This window comes from Mustela nivalis (assembly GCF_964662115.1).
Source record: "Mustela nivalis genome assembly, chromosome: 7".
In the NCBI taxonomy this organism is placed as follows: domain Eukaryota; kingdom Metazoa; phylum Chordata; class Mammalia; order Carnivora; family Mustelidae; genus Mustela; species Mustela nivalis.
The window spans coordinates 78,148,129-78,168,625 of NC_139026.1; the positions used below are offsets into that span (position 1 = coordinate 78,148,129).

General features: G+C 34.6%; 1 protein-coding gene across 9 annotated transcripts in view; it reads right to left on the reverse strand.

The window, feature by feature from the left end:
- KIF21A (kinesin family member 21A) overlaps positions 1–20,497 on the reverse strand; it is a 153,321-nt gene that overhangs the window by 17,359 nt on the left and 115,465 nt on the right. For 2 of the 9 annotated variants that reach the window (XM_082740712.1, XM_082740714.1), the window contains 10 exons: positions 20,098–20,199; positions 19,138–19,303; positions 18,651–18,671; positions 14,051–14,111; positions 13,625–13,679; positions 10,725–10,939; positions 8,274–8,381; positions 6,772–6,900; positions 4,569–4,607; positions 3,869–3,883 (listed from right to left, as the gene is read on the reverse strand). In XM_082740712.1, coding sequence (XP_082596838.1) covers positions 3,869–3,883; positions 4,569–4,607; positions 6,772–6,900; positions 8,274–8,381; positions 10,725–10,939; positions 13,625–13,679; positions 14,051–14,111; positions 18,651–18,671; positions 19,138–19,303; positions 20,098–20,199 — 911 coding nt within the window. The remainder of the gene's footprint in view (positions 1–3,868; positions 3,884–4,568; positions 4,608–6,771; positions 6,901–8,273; positions 8,382–10,724; positions 10,940–13,624; positions 13,680–14,050; positions 14,112–18,650; positions 18,672–19,137; positions 19,304–20,097; positions 20,200–20,497) is intronic. The other 7 variants (XM_082740713.1, XM_082740716.1, XM_082740715.1 and 4 more) reach the window with 4 other exon arrangements.

Sequence of the window (20,497 nt, forward strand, 5' to 3'; positions counted from 1 at the left end):
GTCAAAAAGAACATTCTGGAAAAAGTACAACACATATCACCTAAAATACTGAAAAAAACAAATTCCAAATGAATTTGAAAAGAGATAGGAATGATAGCGTACACAGAAATTCTAAAGCAAGAGTAGCCCCAAACTATCAAGAAATTAAAGACAAAATTCTAACAGTCTCAAAGAAGATTTAAAAAAAAAATGAAACTTTAAAAGTACAGTGAGGCTCCTTAGAGAGCTTTCTCATAAGTTTAATATTTTTAACTTTAAAATTTAATTTAATTTTTAATATTAAAATATTTTTAATATTTCTGCTTTATGCCATTAGACTACATACTATGGAAATATATAGGAATTTAAGACAGGATCTGAATTGAAATAGTTGTGTCCAGAAGATTAAGACCACGTATCATTGCTCACAGCAGGAAGAAAAGTTATGTTGAATTATGTCATGTTATATACAAGATAGACGGCAATAATATCAAAACAAATAACAGGGATTTAAAAAAAAACACATTTCTATATTCTTTGGTGGGGGGCAAATCAGAGAGGAGAGGGATAATCTTTTTTTTTTTTTTAAAGATTTTATTTATTTATTTATTTGACAGAGAGAAATCACAATCTACCTACGGAGAGGTAGGCAGAGAGAGAGAGAAGGAAGCAGGCTCCCCGCCGAGCAGAGAGCCCGATGCGGGACTCGATCCCAGGACCCTGAGATCATGACCTGAGCCAAAGGCAGCGGCTTAACCCACTGAGCCACCCAGGTGCCCTGAGAGGGATAATCTTAAACAGGCTCCATGCCCAGTGCGGAGCCCAACGTGGGGTTCAGTCTCTCAACCCTGAGATCATGACCTGAGCCCAAATCAAGAGTTGGATGTTTAACCAACTGAGCCACCAGGGGCCCTTCTATCTTCTTAATGAAAAAGAACTATCTTCAATATGTAATGGGCAGAAATGATTAAGAAGAAATGTAAGCCCAAGATAAGTTAGAACTGACAATAGAGAGTTATCCAATGAATTTAAGTATTTTTGTTTTTAAGTCATTATATCACAGATTTTAAAAGGATATACCATTGTGGACATAAAAATCATTGTTGGGTCACTAACACTGATAAAGGGGACAAAACATGGAGACACAAATTTCTAAAAAGCAGAGGGAAATAGGGGATTTCAGAAATTATAGATGGGTAAAACTTCTTGTGGAGTCTCATAAAGGAAAGTATTAAACAAATCATTATAAACACTTAAAAATAAATGTTCAGCAGTTAAGAGATAACACTAATATCACAGAGGAAGTTCTTTGTAGGCTTCATAGCAAATTAAGGGGATGTCATATTCACATTACATGTTAACTCCAAAAATATCCATACCATAAGTTTTCCAAATGATATCCTTGTGGATATGGTAGGTAAGTACAGAACTGTTATAGCAAGGAAGTTCCATCAGTGGTGGAAGAGGCACACCTAAGCAGTCAATGTTCCCATCAATCTGGAAGGACGTTTTCAATATCTAGTGAATGTTTCCCTAGCACTAAAGACAGAGATGGCAAATTTACTACACTGATATATTAAAGAGCTAGATACTGTATTGCATTGTCCAAGAAAACAACAAACAAAATTTATTTACTTTAAGTACCTACTTAACACTAAAATAATCACTGGATATAATTTAAAGATAAAATTTAAAATGTAGAATATAGAACAGAATGCTCCAAGTAAGAAAACACTTAATAGTAGCTTAGATTTAGGGGTGCTTGGGTGACTCAGTTGGCTAAGCATCTACCTTTGGCTCAGGTCATGATCCCAGGGTCTTGGGATCGAGCCCCATGTGGGGCTCTGTGCTCAATCCAGAGTCTGCTTGCCTCTTCTTCTATTTGTGTGCTCTCTCTCTCAAATAGACAAATAAAATCTTTTTTTTTTTTTTAAGATTTTATTTATTTATTTGACATACAGAGATCACAAGGCTTTATCCCACTGAGCCACCCAGGTACCCCTAAACAAATAAAATCTTAAAAAAAAAAAAAGTAGTAGCCTAGATTTAAAAAGCTAAAGAGGTCGTTATGCTAAGTGAAATAAGACAGAGAAAGAAAAATGCCATATAACTCCTTTATATGTGCAATCTAAAAAAATTGGTATTTAAAAAAAGCTCACAGGGCACCTGGGTGGCTTAGTAGGTTAAAGCCTCTGCCTTCGGTTCAGGGTTCAGGTGATCTCAGGGTTCTGGGATGGAGCCCCACATCAGGCTCTCTGCTCAGCAGGGAGCCTGCTTCCCTTCCTCTCTCTCTGCCTGCCTCTCTGCCTACTTGTGATCTCTGTCAAATAAATGAATAAAATCTTTTTTTAAAAAAAGCTCACAGACACAGAGAAGAGACTGGCAATTGCCGGGGGGTGGGGTGTGAGGGGTGGCAGGGTAGGGGATAGGAGAAATGACTGAAATGTTTTCTGTGTTTATTTTAGTTTAAATAAATCAAAATAAATACATAAATAGCTAAAGAGATTTTTTAATTGAATACAAGATCAATGAATCAACAATTTATGGTTCCTCTACCAACACTTTCAATAACTTGTTCAATAGAAGTAACTATATCAGGAGAAAGAATGTAATAGAACTACTATATTTTGCCAAGACCACATCTAGAAGGAGGTTGAGTTCTAGATGCTAGACTTTTAGGAACACTGAAAAACCGGAGACTTTCCAAAGCAGAGGAAGCAGAATGAAGGATCTACAGACTACATCATATAAGGAGCAGATGATGAAAGTAGACCTACTGAGCTGATAAGAAAATATTCATTGGAGAGAGCATACAAGAGCAGGTTAAGGGTTGAATATTAAAAGTCATATACACACAAAAAGATGTATGTGGATTAATTCAATTAATTAATCCCAGAAGATTAATTCTGGCAGAGCCTAGGAGGACTGATGAATAAAAATGTAAATTTAACCTCAGGACTGAAAAAACAAACAAACTTTATTTTTAGGGTCTAGTTATAATGATTTCAAAATGTGGAAGCTGTTCATCATCACTAGAAGTGACATCAGAAATTATTATCGGTGGATATATAATTATAAAGTCCAAAGTAGTATTTGCAGATATGTGTCAATGGAGATTCTTGAACTTAATGCTCAGTAATTGTTTGTAATCTAAGAAGTTAACCAAATTAAAACCGAAATGGAAGCCAAAGCTCCCCAAAAGTCTGAATCTCCATTTTGAAATCCTGTTGATGTGAGGTCACATCTATGAACCGAAGCCATAGAATTAGAACTATATAGCTTCATATGTTCAAGAGGGTGATCTAACACACAGTCAACTGCTACCATTACCTCTCAAACAGAAAATATGCATATATATTCCAACAAGCTGATCATAAAGAAAAAAACTCAGGTTAACAGTCTAAGACATAACAGTCTGTGACGTCAAAGGTTGTAATATTACTAAGTGAATATTTGCCTCCAGTGACTTGTGTAAGGCATTGCCACTGGGAGGTACCTCTTTTTCATTTTTATGTATTTTAATATCCTTGATTATTCAGACTTCTAAAGAAAAATAATCTCAACATTAAATATAGCATTTTACTAAGATACTGAAAAATACTCTCCAGTATTCACAACATTATGACTAATATTTTATAGAGATTACCTTATACCAAAGACAATTTTTAAAATACAGAAACTGAAAACATACATGCATGGTATTTCTTTCAATATTAAAATTAATCTGTTCACATTCTAAAATACAGAAATCAACTTAAAAATTGTTTAAGGTCCAATATTGCAAAGTTGTACAACAAACTGGTCTAAAGGAAAAAAAATGTTTATTTTTTTTCATGCAAATCAGTAAAATCTTGTAATATTATAAATGAGATTAATTTCCTCTGCCTACCTTCTGGAGGATCTACTGATGATCGGCAAAATGGCCATAAACAGGGGAAACAAGTGCAAAAAGAGAGGAGACAAAATGATAAGTGGAAAGAGGAAATGATAGAGAGAAATTAAGGGTCCAAAAAAAAAAAAAAAAAAAACACCCAGACCCAGAACATGAAAAAATTCAACATTGTTATTCTTAAAACAGCATCTATCAGTAGAAAATATTTATTGTGTTAGAAAAACTCCTTTACTTTCTATTTCTTCTTATATTTTAGATATCAGAATATCTTTTCCCCCCAGCCTATCTTTTTTTCAGGTTTTCACAAAACCTTCCATAAACTTTTTACTTATAATCAGTAAACCAACCAAAAAAATACCTTATTTACCTCCCACACTTTGAAGGATTAAAAACATTTAATCACTGAGGAACAATGAAATCAATATTCATAGAACTTAATTTCTTTCAGATAAAAGGTTCATAGACAGAAAACAAACATCACAACCTTCTGTGCTATTATACAAAAAAAAAAAGTTTGCCACTGCTTTGTCTAAAAGGTATGACAAAAACATATTAAAATTAATATGTTTAAAAATATTAGTGTGTTTATATGGTTTACGACAAGTCACGCATACAAAAGTGAGATATGCTGATAGTTTCTAGGAAGGCATCTTAGAATATCAATGAAATGCCAGAATGTAGGAAAGATAGAAAGTACCTGTGTACCTCCGACAGAGAGGAATCACTTTCATCAGACCTACAGTGAAAGAGTTAGAATTATGAGAAGAAAGAACACAGAGGTCAACAGGTAAAGACACTGAGATTGAACTGAAAACCAACAGTGTGAATAAAAGAAATATAGCAAACATTTCCTTTATAGCGAATGCCCTACTTTTCTATTTGCACTGGATATCTGCAAATTCAATGTACAGCTACATTTGGTAAAATATATTATTCTTATGTATCTACTAAGACTTTGAGGACAAAAACTTGCTCTTAGTGATCTATAGAAAACCTATTAATCTTCACTTCTAAAATTTAGGCCCTGAAGAGGAACAATATCGAGTAAGTAAAAACATCACTTCAAGTTTCTTCCTATTTAATTTGATTAGTACTAGAAAATTTTCCTCATTTAAACATCTATTAATGAATTTTATCCATCTTGATAATTACTTTGGATTTAGATTTTAATGTGGAAGTTGTACAAATACATTTTATATGTTTACATGCAAAGCAAATTACCCAAAAAGCAATAACCTTTGACTTTAACTTATCTCAAAAACATGGGAGTTCTCCTGACAAGGGAATCCCTCAGTAACACAGGACTTTAGTAGGATTTTAAAAATAGGTGAGCCACTCCTGTCAGTCCTACCCTAAAACTTCCAAGACTGGCAATAAGTCTGATTATCGTGAAAATCTATCCAGTTTGTACAATAGGCTTGGCAAGGAGGACAGTGAATGCTGACAAGGACTATAACCAGAAACAATATGTGGGATCTGCTTCCACTGAAATATGCTACTTTCAAAAAAGAGTTTAAAAGAAAATGATTCAAAAGGTAGGTGAGTCTTTGAACGTGTAGTCTGTTATTCTGAGTTTTAGCTTATAGAGATGATGACAGAGTCAAATTGGTAGCTTATAAAATATGTCTGTAGAAAGTATAAAACTTATAGAGATGATGACAGAGTCAAATTGGTAGCTTATAAAATATGTCTGTAGAAAGTATAAAACTATGACTAGATTGTTAAAATTATCAAAAGACTGATGGAAAACGTTATGCCTGTGAATGTTGAATGTAAGGCAGACAAAATTTAGTCATTCTTATCACTAGTGAAAATAGACTTCCCAAAGACATTCCTAATGTTCTTCTACTGTTTTCTCAATTAAATGGGAGCTGTGACTTAACAATGATAAAGAGGTTTTTTCAATAACACATGATATTCAACTATCTAGGTTATTTTAAAGAACATGTCATCTACTGATTAAACTATATTAAAATCTAATCAAGAACTTCATCTACAAGTTAAGCAGATAAAAAATTCTTTCAAAATGTGTGCTTCTCTAAATCTACAGAGCCATCTAAACATGCCAGGCAGATTTTAAACAACATCTTATAAATCTCAGAAGCTGTTGATGTACACAGGGAGATTAAAGCATAGAAAACAAATAATAGGGGTGGGAAACTGAATATGAAATACATACATCCACAATGTTACCATTAAAAATCAAAGCAGGTAAGTCAGAATTAATAAATATCTTACGGCGGGATTGTTAGTACTGAATTCTTGCAAGAGAGATTCTGGCTTAACGTGGAAACGTTTTTTTACTTCAAATTTAAGGCAAATTGTATTTCTCACACACCTCTAACTTCTCTTCCTCCACACCCACTTTCAGTCCTAACCCCCTCCACCTATAAAGGAACTGTCTTTTATTCTTTTATTTTATTACTAAAGTTTTGTGATGGATTTGTGTCAAACAAGCAAATGATAACAACATATGACAATGGTCTTTGTAAGCTGTTATATGCATGGAATGTAAAATTATTTACCTCTTTTCAACTCAAGCTATCTGGATTAGAGGCTTTTGTGGGTTCAGAAAAGCTGAAGAATCCCAAGAAATGTAAATTTCAAGTGGCCTCAAAGATATTTCGATTCTAATTTACTTAGAAAAGAAAAGGCAAGACAAGTGCTGAAAGTATAGCTATGCAAATCTATAACAGGGAATAATGTTCAGCAGGAAAATAATTTTCTCTCATCTTTTCTCTGTGCTTCATTTCCCATTAGAGAAACGTATCAAATATGGCAAGAGTTCACAAGTCAGACCTCCTCTCCCACACAGAGATGGCTAAATGTTCTCTACAGACTGTACTGAAAGGTTCAGAATACTGTAATAAACAGAGGGGCTCTTTTCCATAAAGACTTACTTATCCTGCTGAACGGATGTGTTTCCCTGAGAAACAGTAAGACGGTTAAAAACATTCAGTTCATTACGGGGCCGGCTTGGTGGGGAAGAAGGAGGTGAAAGACTAGCCTCTGAAGTTCCAGAATCTGAGCTACAAGAAAAAAAGAACATTAAAATAGGTGGCTTTAATTGGTTATTATTTGTTAGGAATGTTATAAGAAATACGCTAAAAAAAAAAAAAAAAGCTTTACATTAAAGAATTCCTTCCATCCTTTCTCTTCCTTTTTTTGTAAGATAAAATACAACACTGAACCACTAAAAACAAAAACCCTTTTTCACTGGATTGTTACATTGTCCACAAGATGGCACTAAAGAAAACGTTCAGTCTGCTGAAATCTAAAGTCATTACAAAAAGAGCAAGCCAAATTTATTTTAGAGTTAAAACCAAGCTACTCACTTGACAGATGGGGAAAGAGAGCCAGAGTGTTTAAGAGCAATTTGCTTTTTCAATGATTCACATACTTTTATTTTTATACTAGTTATTTGCTCCAAACCCCACCTCCCTTGAAACATTCAATCCAGTAGAAACAGGGAATTACATCTTTAAATTCAGGAAACAAGGATGATTAGAAAGATAATTTCCATAACATTCATGTCAGCCAAACCAGGGGTCCAAGTAGACTGTGTTGGCATAGGGGAGAGATGGTATAAGATTGTCCACGTGGGTACAGAAAATATATGAAAACTCCTTTTTATGTTTATTTTTATGTTAAAAAAAATTCGCTTTACTAATATTTAAATGTAGACTGGCACTGATAATCTCCCTCTAGACCATGTCAGGGTTCTACGAGTCAAACGCAGCACCGCAGGTGACCTGAGGGAGCAATGGGTGTGGCAAAGGGTAGAGAGGTGACAAGGGACTCACACCCCTCCATTCAACTTTCCACAGGTCGTCATATTGCAATTGACAAATGCCCAGTTAAGTAGATCATCAGATTATATTATATGCTGTTAAGTAAATAACCCTCACAAAACACACAAAGTTTTTTTTTTAAAGATTTCAGCAAAAAACAATTTAAAAATAAAAGAACAGCAAGAGAATGGTACAACTAACACACCCTATGACTAACACTAGTTTTGTCAGCTACTTTAAAGAGGTAAAAATCAGTGGCAGTTTGATCAGTCAAGAGCAATTTCAAATTTTTCTACAAAACTATCTGAAATACAGATTCACTAACCTTCATCTCAACTGTATATGAACTTTTACAATGATATGAACAAATAATTGAAAAATAAATAAGGATACATGATTTGGGGCAAGCGTTCAAATATTTTTACAGGTGTCATCTGTGACCAAAAGGCATTTAGCCAAGCCCACAGCTGACTTGATTGTCTTATTAGTCAAATCAGTTATAACCATAGAACCAGCCTACACTTGGAAAACTGTAGGACTATAGTCCTTTAGCATTTAAGTGCAATAGACATTTTATGCAATCTAGTTGATAGAAAGTATGCGTAACTTACTGTTTTTGTTCCTTGGACTTTGATTTTTCTGTTTTTTCATATGCTTTTCTTCTGGTTATAGGGGACGGCTCTGGTAGTTTTTTTTCTGATAGAGATGACTGTCTGGAACTAAAAGAGAAAAAGACTCTCTATCAAATTTTAAAGATATACATACAACTTTGTCAGATATTCAACCCAAAAATTTTAATAGATTAATAACTCGAACTTGAGAAACTATTACTTGGGAACAAGAAACAAAACTAGGAAAGGAATATATTACATTTGTAATTAGTTGACAGAAGCCTGACACCTATACGTTTAATTTGTAAACTGGCAATCTTATTAAATATATGCAAACCCATTATCTTTGAATACAAATATCAAACCTAGACTGCCAAATAGCTCAAATCAATTGCTTATTTGAAACACAGATAATTACGTTGCTTAGAATTATTTGATGGAAAAAAGTTGTCTTTATAGTCTTACAAAAACAAAAATATTAGAATATTAGGATATGAAAAACAATGAGATTTAATGAATTAATATAAAGACAGTCAAAAACAGACACACAAATAACACCATAATTTTACCTAACTAGTATTTAGATATTAGTAACTATATAAATTTTAATAATAAAAACATTCTTAACTTTAAATGCTGAATAGTGGCTATGTAATTAACAATTTACAACTCTTATTTTTGTGTATGATGGTAATGAATTTGGACTAAAAAATGAATTTTTGCTATTGTAGGCTAGTTATATTAATAACAAAACATACTAAGGAATTATAAAGCAATATTACCAGAATCAGAATGGGCTTACATGATTCCCATTTGAAAGGAAAGCTAAATATTTAAACTTCATGTACCTGACTTTTCTAATCAAAAGAAATCACACTTCAAAAACCCTTCATCAAGCTAAATCATAGAGGCCACCTGAGTAAATTATTTTACATCATGCAGTAAGTCATGCAGTAATGACTTACTAAGAGTTACCACACCAACCATGTCCAACTCTTAAATTTTTACAGGATGACACAAGCATCTGAATTTATGAAAACCTGAAAACAGATCATGTGAAATGACAGAGTCCAAAACATATATTCTCCAACCTGTCAATAAGGATACACTTTAAAAATGAAAAAAAGGGAGGAGGGTAAAAAGAAGGTATTACCTGAATGTGGTTTCCAGGCCACAGATTTAGTCTTGAAGTCCCAAAAGTCTCAAATTAAATCTGTTCCTAAAATCTATTCTATTTATATCACTACCTTCACCAAAAGCATTTCTTCAACAGTCATCTTATCAAAAAAGCACTGAAGCCATAAGCTATACTGGTTAGCATTCTATATCACAAATCCCATAGTTAATTTAGTTAATTATATAGGCTACATTAAGCACATGCAAGAAAGTTGCCATCATTAAAACTAAATTGGATGGAAAGGTAGCAGATGGGCTTACTGAATGGAAGATGACAGAAATATCTTCACAAAATGAAAGAAGTTTTTAAAAAGTTTTTTAAAAAGAAGGGAGTTATGGGAAACAGATACTCAAAGGGGAAAGTCTGTTATATTTTATTATTTGCTGAGTCCTGTAATATGTGCCATTTTTTGGTCAATATTCCTCAACGCAGTAATGTAATCATTCCATAAATCATCTGCTAGATCATATGTGAGGGTTACTGGGGAAAAAGTCATTAAAAATCTTTACCAGTGAATGATTGATCGAATTTTAATATAATTATCAAAAAACACAAACACATAGTGTACACACACTATGGGTAGAGAGCTCTTTGTGCTCAAGACAGCAGTGAAAATTCTAAATAAGTTTTGTTTTAAAGAGAATGTCTTTTGTTCATATTATCATAAATGGGAGAGAGAATATTCTCTCCTGCAAATCTTTAATAATACCAATAAAAACATCTTGTGTATACCTTTATCCCAGACATGCAATGCAATGTGCTTCAAGGCAAAAAATTAGGAAAGCTTAAAATGATTGTTTGTAATTGATATTTCTTTTTCTTTTTAGGGTTAGCAAAGGTTTGCTATCCTGACCAGACACTTAAAACGAGAAAATACATTAATTTAGATACATTAATTTAGAGCAAATCTGAGACTTTAAAGCTTCTGTTTTATATAATGGTTTTATAGACATAAATACCTGATTCGATGTTCCTAAATGAATTTTGTCTGTAATTCATAACTCAGCCTTGACCCTTAAAAATGACCTTCAATCTTAGAAACAAGCAATGCAACTGAACAGAGAATATTTCATCTTAAATGATTTCAAATGTCAAAAAAATTAGGGGAGATAAACCTAACAGAAAATCTTTTGAAAATCAGAGATCTTATTTACATAATTTTTAAAAATAGAAATAAGAAATTAGCAACATGCATATAAAAAATTTAAAAAGAAAGAAAACAAAAAAAAGAAAGGCCAAAACAAAGGAAGTTAGTGTAGCTGGGCCAGACTTACATGCTGCCTATCTTAGAAGGGAAGCCAGATGGGGGAGGGAGCTCTTTTTCCCTAGCAGAAGTACCACTTGTCTCTGTATTCATTCCAATCTCTTGCCCTTCTGCAACAGGTGTAAGAGGGCCAGGCAAGGAGGCATCTCCTGTACTAGTGTCTGAAGCTAGTTCACTGCTATCTGCATACAGCAATTCCATTTGAGTGGTGGTTCTCCTTCGGGCCTAGTCAGAGAATGGAAGGAAAAGCAATCAGGAGCAAACTTTTGCAGAAATGATTAGGGAATAGAGATTTAATATTAGTTTGAAATAGGTAAAAACACTGAGCATGTCATTTCCTAGCAAGTGTATCAAACACAGCATGTAAGATAGTAAAACAAGCCAGAGCTATAGCCAGATAAGACCTTGAGAGGCCATAATAATAGCCAACATTTCTATTGTACTTACTGTATGCCAGGCATTGATCAAATGCCTAATTATATTAGTATGTACTACCATTATCCCAATGAGGAAACTAAGGCACAGAGAAGCTAAATAATTGACCCAAAGTCACACAGCTATTAAGGGGCAAAGCCAGATTCAAAAATAAGCAACTTGCCACCAATATATCTGCTATCCCTGCCATTCATGGCCAGGTCTCCCAACACAGAATTTTTTAAATAAGAGAAAGAAGAAAGAAATTAAACCAAAAGTTAACTGCAGGGAAGCTCAACTAAATTCTAAATTCCTCCATTTAAATGCTTTTTTTAATATCACTTTTAGTTTTAAATTTTTGATACCACTTTTTAAATCTGCTTCTCAGATTTGCAACCTTGTCCTCCTGATGCCTTAGCTGTGTTTTTAACCTGCTTGCTAAGTAATTCAACATCAGCCTGCACCAGCTCTTGCATCATGGTGAGGCAGGGGAAGGTTATTTTTCTAGAATCTAAACTCACTCTACACATTCCTTTTCCTGTTCGTGAAAACTAACTGACTATCCTGTTGTTGCTCAATTGTTATTATCACTAAGGCATCAAAGGATAAGCAAGGCGTTTATCAGATTACAAGCCTCTAAAGAGCAAACACCCTGTTCTATTCAACTTTATATCCCTGCACTGAGCACAGTGCTGGTACATACCTATTTAACACACACAGTCAACTTTACTTTTTCAGTGATGAAAAATAGATGATACGAGATCATTTAAGGCATCGTTGAGGTTCAAAAGGAGTAGTAGGTAGCACCTCGGAAAACTTCTGGGAAAAAGGAAAGCCTTCCAACCAGTTTTTTACTTGGTCAGTTCTCCTCACTGCCAATAGCCCAAGGCAGAGACGAATACGTTCTTAGGAATCCCTAACCACAGTGGTTCCTTCAGCAGATGACGTTAGGGCCCAACTTCTCACCTCTCTAGCATCTCAGCAGGGCATGAATAACTAGGCTTTCAGGGAGCCTGAAAGACATTCAGGACCTTAAGAGATTCTCTCATCTACTTAAGATGGAATCCAAACCATACTAGGATGTTTTCTCCAAGTTTGGGTAACTTCTGCTTAGTCACTTAGAAAAATAAAATACAAACCACATGTTGCCAAGGATCGTACATAAAGTCTGGAGACTTTTTTTTTTTAATTGGCTTGACCAGTGTTTTAATTTTTTTTTAAAGATTTTTATTTATTTATTTGACAGACAGAGATCACAAGTAGGCAGAGAGGCAGAGAGAGAGAGAGAGAGAGAGAGGAGGAAGCAGGCTCCCTGCTGAGCAGAGAGCCCAATGAGGGGCTCAATCATCCCAGGACCCTGAGATCATAACTTGAGCCGAAGGCAGAGGCTTAACCTGCTGACCCACCCAGGTGCCCCTTGACCAGTGTTTTAAAGACAAGTAAATCCTACATAAAAATCTGTATTTAAGGCTTCTTTGGAAAAAACAGTATCTAGTAGTCTCAGGCCTATATTCCTCATGACAAAAATAAGCCAGAGTTAAGTGGTGGTTATTTGCTTAGAAGTGGCCTGTCCTCTTTAGGGAATCACAATGACCTCTACTCATTATTTTACAGCCAGCCAAATCACTTATTTACATTATCTGACTGTTCAGTACAGTCCTTCAATCTGTCCTAATGCATTTACACAGTGTTATTCTTTCAGGATCTGATTCTCCCCACTCATTTAACAAGTATTTACTAAGAACTACAAGAATTCTTTGTTTTTAAACATCTTAGAATGGTTAATTAATTCATCTATCAAATACTACCAACTCTCAATCTAGAATTTTAACATTCTAGAATGTTAAAATTTCAAAAATTTCCTGCTAATTTACAAATTTTGCAAATTCATGCTGTATGCCACTACAGCATCTATCATCTCCTATATTACTAGGAAATTTCAGTGACTTCAATAAATTAGCACATTACTTCCTTAACAGGTAATAAAACTTTTAGGTAAAACTTGGAAGAAAAAAAGAATTGCTCTCCACAGTCATGTCTTCTCTAGTAGAAAAAGTGCCATAATGTGCTAAAGCACAAATTCCAAAAAGCAGAATGTTTCAATATACTTTTTTTCTGAAGGAGAATATGGTAATTATAGAACTAAATTTCTTAAACAGGGGAGCTCTGGTAAAAGTATGCCAATTTGCTAACCTACTAAGGGTCTGAAGCCTATGTGTGTGTTTATTTTTGAGAGAGAATGCACAAGCGTAGGGGGTGGGGAAGTGGGGTGGAGGGGCAGAGGGAGAGAGGAAATGTTATGTAGGCTCCGCACCCAGCACAGAGCCAGACACAGGGCTCGATCTCATGACCCTGAGATCATGACCTGAGCCAAAATCAAGAGTCAGACATTTAACCAACTGAGCCCCCCAGGCACCCCTAAAACTCATGTGTTTAATAGTGATAACTAAAAACAGTGGGAAAGGATGCTTACCTGCTATTTTCAGTTCTCCTTACCTTGCTTTTAGGTTTCACTTCTCCACAAAGTTTCATAAGGTCTGAAGATAGTGTGCTATACCCAAATAAATAATTAACCACAGATTAAAGGGGAACTTAGAGAAAACTGTATGTCCTCTATGGATTATAACCATAGAAAGCATCTTACATGTCTATGGGGAAGAAAAGACAATATTTAAAATCAAAATGAACTAATTAAAAAATAGTTCATTTTCTTTCCTTAAATATCCCAGTAAATTTTATTTTAAAATTTGTGGTGGTTAAATATGACTTAGATTGGTTTCCATAATACCGTTTCTAAAGTACTCACTTAGCCATAAAGTTCAAATTAGTTGTTTTATGGCAATTGTTTGAAGCAACAAGATAAAAGTATTTAAAACATTATAGAAACAAGTAAAATCTTTAAGTTTCTAAGGGCTCTCTTACCTTCCTTCCGATCCTGGGCTGTTTAAGGGTGCCTCTTCATCAGTACTATCCTCTACATTTTCTAAAACAAAAACAAATGTCCAAAAGCTAAGTATTATCCACATGTCATAATCTGAATGATAAAAATCCCCATGTCATAATAAACATCAGCCCAATGTCTCAACATAGGCAGTTCGGTTTTAGTTACTGAAATGTAGAAAAATATTTCTAAGAAAACCCTCTGATTATGTGTCCTAAAATGAGAAAAAGTGTTCAAAACAAGAAAAAAATCACAAGTTCAAATCATAAAACAAAGAAAAACAAAATTCATAGGATGGAAATGAGATCATGTATTTATCAGAGTATGTGTAACTGTATATTTTTCAGAGTATATACTTACGCCAAGCCCTCCAAACATGAAAAACCACTGAGTAAAATATAAAATTAAAATAAATGTTGCATGAGCTCCTTTTAATGTAGTAAGCCAATTTCAAAAACTATGTACGTGTAAACATACTTTCTATATTTTAATCAGTATGCCCCTGACTTCAATATCTTCCTTTATTTTTATTTTTGTTTTCAAGTAGAGGGTAAGCATGTGTGCCTGTGTGAAGGTATCGAGAAATTAAACATCCTCATGCAGCTCGTTCACACGTACATAAAAGACAAAAACAGTAGGTTTGCATGCAAGAGTTTTGTAACTGAATACAAGTAAATCACCACTATTTCAGAACAACTGTAACAGACTGGTAGAAGAGAGGAGAAAAAGCAAACAAGGAAATTAGGAGGAAGTCAACAAATCAAACAGCCACTGAAAGCAAACTATGTAAAATGTCAGTGAGCCCCTACATAGATGCAGGTTTTTAAAACATACACATTTTATTATAAAACCAATCCACAAAAGTAACAACATTACAAATTACTTATATTAATGAAAAATATGTACAATTCTTCCTCTTTTCACTTTTAATTCTATACATGCGGGCAACTAATTCCTTTCTCGGATCCTCCCTTTCTTCTTCACTGGTTACCAGATATTTCGTTAGAAATTCAGTAATAGTTGATACGTGATAGTATTATCTAAAATGGAGTCCATCGAGGACCCACACAAAGGGAATTTATTTTCTGGGGTGAAGAAAACTGTGGTCTTGAAGGCAGTGTGCATCTGAAAGCCCACCATTAGAGGGAGGCTCAAGGACTTGCTCCAGGGACAGGATAACTGAGTGCCAAGGTGACTGCCTTCACTGATAATATAGAACATGAGGTTATAAAGAAATGACAAAGTAGTCTTCATTTTCCCATGTATAAAAGCGGGCTAAGATTGGATAGTATTTTTCTTGTAGAAACCAGTTAGTATGAAACCAGTTAGTATGTTAAACATCATGTGAGTACTTAGTAAAAACATAACTCCTGCTGATGCATGTATGCATAATTAGAGATAATTATGGTTTGACATAACCCACCTGGCAAAAGGAGAGAGGCCCCCACCCAGAAAGTCACCAAGTCAAAGTCCTCTTCAGGACTGAACTTATTCTGAGCACTACAGTCTTTGGGCAACCAGTCACACCATCACCCCACTGTTGTACTCTTAACTCTGAGAACACACATCCAGGCCACTATCAGCTTCTTTTCTCATCACCAAAGAACTAAAGCTTAAGGCAAAGAGACTTGCAACTCCCTAATGCCTTTCAGCTCATCTTTACCAGTTAAAGTTGCACAGTCTCATGTCACTGGAAGTTAACCAAGTATTTTTAAGTATTTAAGTTTAAAAAAAAGAAAAGTAATAAAAATAGTATATAGAAAATGGTTAGCATAGCAGCCCAAAACCACTATCCTTAGAAAGGCCTGCTTGCGGGCACCTGGATGGCTCAGTGGGTTAAAGCCTCTGCCTTCGGCTTGGGTCATGATCTCAGGGTCTTGGGATGGAAACCCACATAGGGCTCTCTGCTCAGCGGGGAGCCTGCTTCTTCCTCTTTCTCTCTGCCTGCCTCTCTGCCTACTTGTGATCTTTGTCTGTCAAATGAATAAATAAAATCTTAAAAAAAAAAAAAAAGAAAAGAAAAGAAAGAAAGAAAGGCCTGCTTGGTAAGTTGGACTTCGCCTGGCATCTGGAAACTTGACTCTCAGAGTGTCCCAGTCACTAGTTAACTACTGAAGGTACTGAAGGTACTTAGAATGTTTGTATGGTCTATGCTAAACTCCTGCCTTCCTTCTGGGAGTCTTGAGTCCTGGTACCTACTACATAGACAGTACATAAGTGACGAGTCCCCAGGAAAAACTTCAGGTTCTGAGTGTATAGACTTCCCTGGGCAAAAATGTTGTACACATACTGCTGCATTTTCATTCTAAAGGGAAAGGAACATTCTGTGTTATCTCCTCAGGAGGGAGAGAGCATAAGGAAAACCAGACATGGATTCCTCTGGACTACATCTGTGGGTTTTTTTTTCTGTCTTATGATTCAGCTATGTATCCTTCCTACATGAATCTTTGCCATGAATCAACCATACGCTGAGCCCCATGAGTCCTCATAGCAAGTCTCCAAAGATACGGAAGATCTTAGGGACCCTAACATAGTTAGGGAAAAAAGAAGAGGATAATAAAGGTGTTTTTCAAGGCTACCAAAGTACCCAAACATTAGCAAGGCCCACCTTCTAGCCTTATGTTCCATCATTCTAGGCCATGTACTTGTTGCTCAGGGTAAGAACCTGCCTGAAGGCTCCATGCGTACAATACTGTGGCTGAGTCTCTGCCTTTTAGTGTAGTCATTACCTGGAGTGACTCTTCTCTCTTCTTCTTCCACCTATCTTTTGCCTAGCTAACTTTTTTCTTCTTTTGTGTTTCAGCTCAAATATCACCTCTTCCGAAAAGCTTTTATCAACTACTCCCTTCCTATTGGGTGGCCCCACTCTGTATTCCTATTAACTCCCTACTATAGATCTCAGTCACTGCCCTCACTGAATGTATCCTATTCTTCATGGACTGTCACCTTCAGCAAGGCATCAAGTCAATGAGGGCAAGACTTTGTGTCTTACTTGGATCCAAGCACTCAGCCCAAGGCTTCAGGTAAAATTACAGTTAAGTACAGTTCTCTAGCTTCTGTGAACTTAAACTTCCATTTTTTTTTTCCTCTTTCCATGCTTTTCCTCCAAAGCACCTCTAGGCTAGATTATGGCCCCCATCTAGAGCACAGACTTCAGTCACAGAGACATACATTACATCAGCTGAACCGGTTTCCACTCTCTGGTTCTGACCCTTTTCAACCATAGATAAATGAAAATTGTTTGAAAGTTATAAAAAAATAGCACTGCCCATCAAATAATCAGTTTAATATCTTCCGCACAAAAGGACTTTAAGAAGGACATGTGCATTTTCTTCCAAGTTAAAAGAGACAATGGACTTAAAAAAAAGTTCACCTATTATTATGGGCTGGGCCACAAAGAACAAAGACAAGGAGCAGGAGAGTGAGGAGGAAGAACAGCAAGAGTAGAAACGTGCCTCAAAACACGTGGAATGCCAAAAAATTCTAGTTACGATCCAGGAATTTGGGCAGTCTTGATTAGGAGATAACCAATCCTACCTTTTCTACCTATATTTGTTATAGCTTGATCAGATTAAAAATAGTTAGCTTTTCTATACCTAAATTATGTAGTTGATCTCAAGGAAATACTACGTTGAGATTAACACGTGGTATAAACATCTAATAAATCAAATAGCTCATGTATTTTATTTGTGTAACATCTTATTTAAAACAAATTCAGATGAATAGATTGTGTTTATTCTAATGACACAGACAGGTAAGTATATTTACTCTTTCAGTTACATTCCTTTCCTTTAAGTATAAAAACTTTTGGCAGCTGTGTACTTAGAAAAAGAAAAGTTCAGATCAGATTTTGAAATAATTTTAATTAAATAAAAACTGTTCCAAAATAATCATTCAGAAAAATCCAAAGTAATAAAATTGCCCTGGTACTCCTGGTCCTTCATGTGTATAATCACTAAGAGGACTGGATGTAGTTGATGTGAATATTGTAGTGGCAAGAGAAAGAGGTTGAAACTTTCTATACTTGTTTATCTCTAAAGCCCATTCTAATATGAAAATATTACAAATATTGTTTTAATCTGTTCATGTAAAATGCTTTGAATAGTTTTATTCAATTTATATTAAATTATATGTGTTGAATTTTATAAAAATTAAGAATAGTTGAGACCCTATCAAATATATACCAAAGATATATGCTAAGGAAAGTTAATTATAAGGTTAAAACAGATGCAAGTTAACAGATATATTTAAAAATTAAAGAAATGGGTCCTCCTTTTTTTTCCCTACAAGAAAGAGAAAGAAGGGCTTATGAAACTGGAGCCACAGCTGGAGGTCAAAAAATAAAAGAGAAAATTAACTAAAGCCTACTTCTTTAAATATCTAATATTTTTAAATTAGGAATGTATAGGAAAGACAAAAGACTTAGTTGTTTGTGGTCATGGATACATTTCAAAAAAGAGCATGCAAAAACCAATTGGCTGCCAATAAAAATTTTAAACATAAGATGTACCACAATTAGTGTACAAGAACAATTAGTAACTCATGCAGCTGTAGGGTACACAGAAAGCTAAACATACTTACCTAAAGGTACGCTATCTAGATCTGTGTAAATAACAGCAAAAAGGAAACAAAAAGCAATACTCCAATCAAAACAGATCCAATGTTAAGAACTCCCACATAAAACAAGATTATGCACCATTTATAAGATGTGTAGAATAGATGCCATAAAAGAACACTTATTATTTTTTCAAGGCTGTTAGATATGCAACAGAGTAAAGTAATGAAACTTGGTTAATATTTTAAATAACCAATTCAGAAACTTGGTTCACAAAAACTAATTGCTTAATAAGGTTAAATAAGCCTTTTAAGTTGGTAATCATTTCTTGGAATGACAATAATTACATCTCCCAAATTTATACATGCAAATTAAAGAAGGAGTAATTATCAAAAGCATAAGTAAATATAGCATCTATTCAGTCAAACAACAAGGGAAAAGAGGTATAGTACAGCATTCTCAAAGAGCAAAGCTACCATGCAATTCATTTAACTGAAATTTAGTCCAAATTACCTTGTAAAGCATGGCCTAGTAAAGCATCTAGCTCAGGATTTAACTCTGCTTTCTCTTTCAACATATGGAATAGGAGCTGGTTTTGTGTAGCACTGGTTATTTCAGTTTGTTTAAGCCGACCTTCAAGTACTTTAATTTGAGCCTCTTTCTGGGCAGCCTGAAGACCCTGTAATTACACAGAAACATAATAACAACAAAAACAACAACAACAATTATCTTAGGTCATACAAAACAGAATCTTTGATACACAAAGATCTGTATCAAATAGCAAGTATCTATGATACATGGACTTTGACGTCAGACAGACCTTGATTCATGGAAGCTCTTCCACTTACTAGCCTGGTGATCTTAAGCTAATTACCTCATCTTCCTGACTGCGTTTCCTCATCTGCAAAATGATATGAATAATACCTACCTCCTAGCACACTGTAAAGATTAAGTAGGAGAACATAAAATAAAGGGTCTAGCACAGTCCCAAAGTAGTGTTAAAAAAAAAAAAAGTGACTTAGAAATCATTATCATCTTCAACATTTAGGTATAAGTTTCTTATAGCTGACAGGTTAATGCATTTACATTCAAACAGGAGGGAAGTGTCACTGTATTTTTTCCCTTTCTGATCTTCTTTTGAACTGTAAAGAATCAATATTAAACCAAATTATAATACCAAATTTGTCTGCACCCCCCAAGAGATTGTTCTTTTCATTATTCCTTTGATAAAGCAAAAGGTAAATTGTTTCTTGTTTAAGCTTTTATCTCTTCTAATACACAAGTACAATGGATGCCAAGCTAATGGAATTGATCTAAACAGCACTGCCTTTTCTTAACTCTAAAGAAAGATAAAAGAATTTTTTCAATTAAAAGAAATCTTACTTATTACAGAGGAAAGTGTCACTGGAGAAAGATAAACAAAATGAATTAATCAAAATTTGGGTTTTCAGTAATGGGGTAGTTAGAGCATACCTTATTGATACCCATTGACAAGAAGTGATCCAGCAGATATCGGGCTTCTGTAAGTGTGCAAGCATTAATGACTGCACTGACATCCAATGTTTCTCCTTCTTCCTACAACAAACCAGCATATGATGAACATTACTTTGAGCTGAATGTATTCTAACAGAAGCAAAAGCCTATTATTTCATTTATTTATTTGGTAGTATCGAGTTAGTTAATGAGACTCTTGAGGAAAACATAAAATATGATCTCTACCCCAAGAAACATGTGTGTCCATTGAAAAGAAAAAAACACACCTGAGCAGTTAAGAATCCAGGGTGGCTCAACAAATGATATACATTTTTAAACATTTTTGATTTTACAAACAATAAATAATATCACAAAATCAACAAAGAAATCTGGAGAGCAG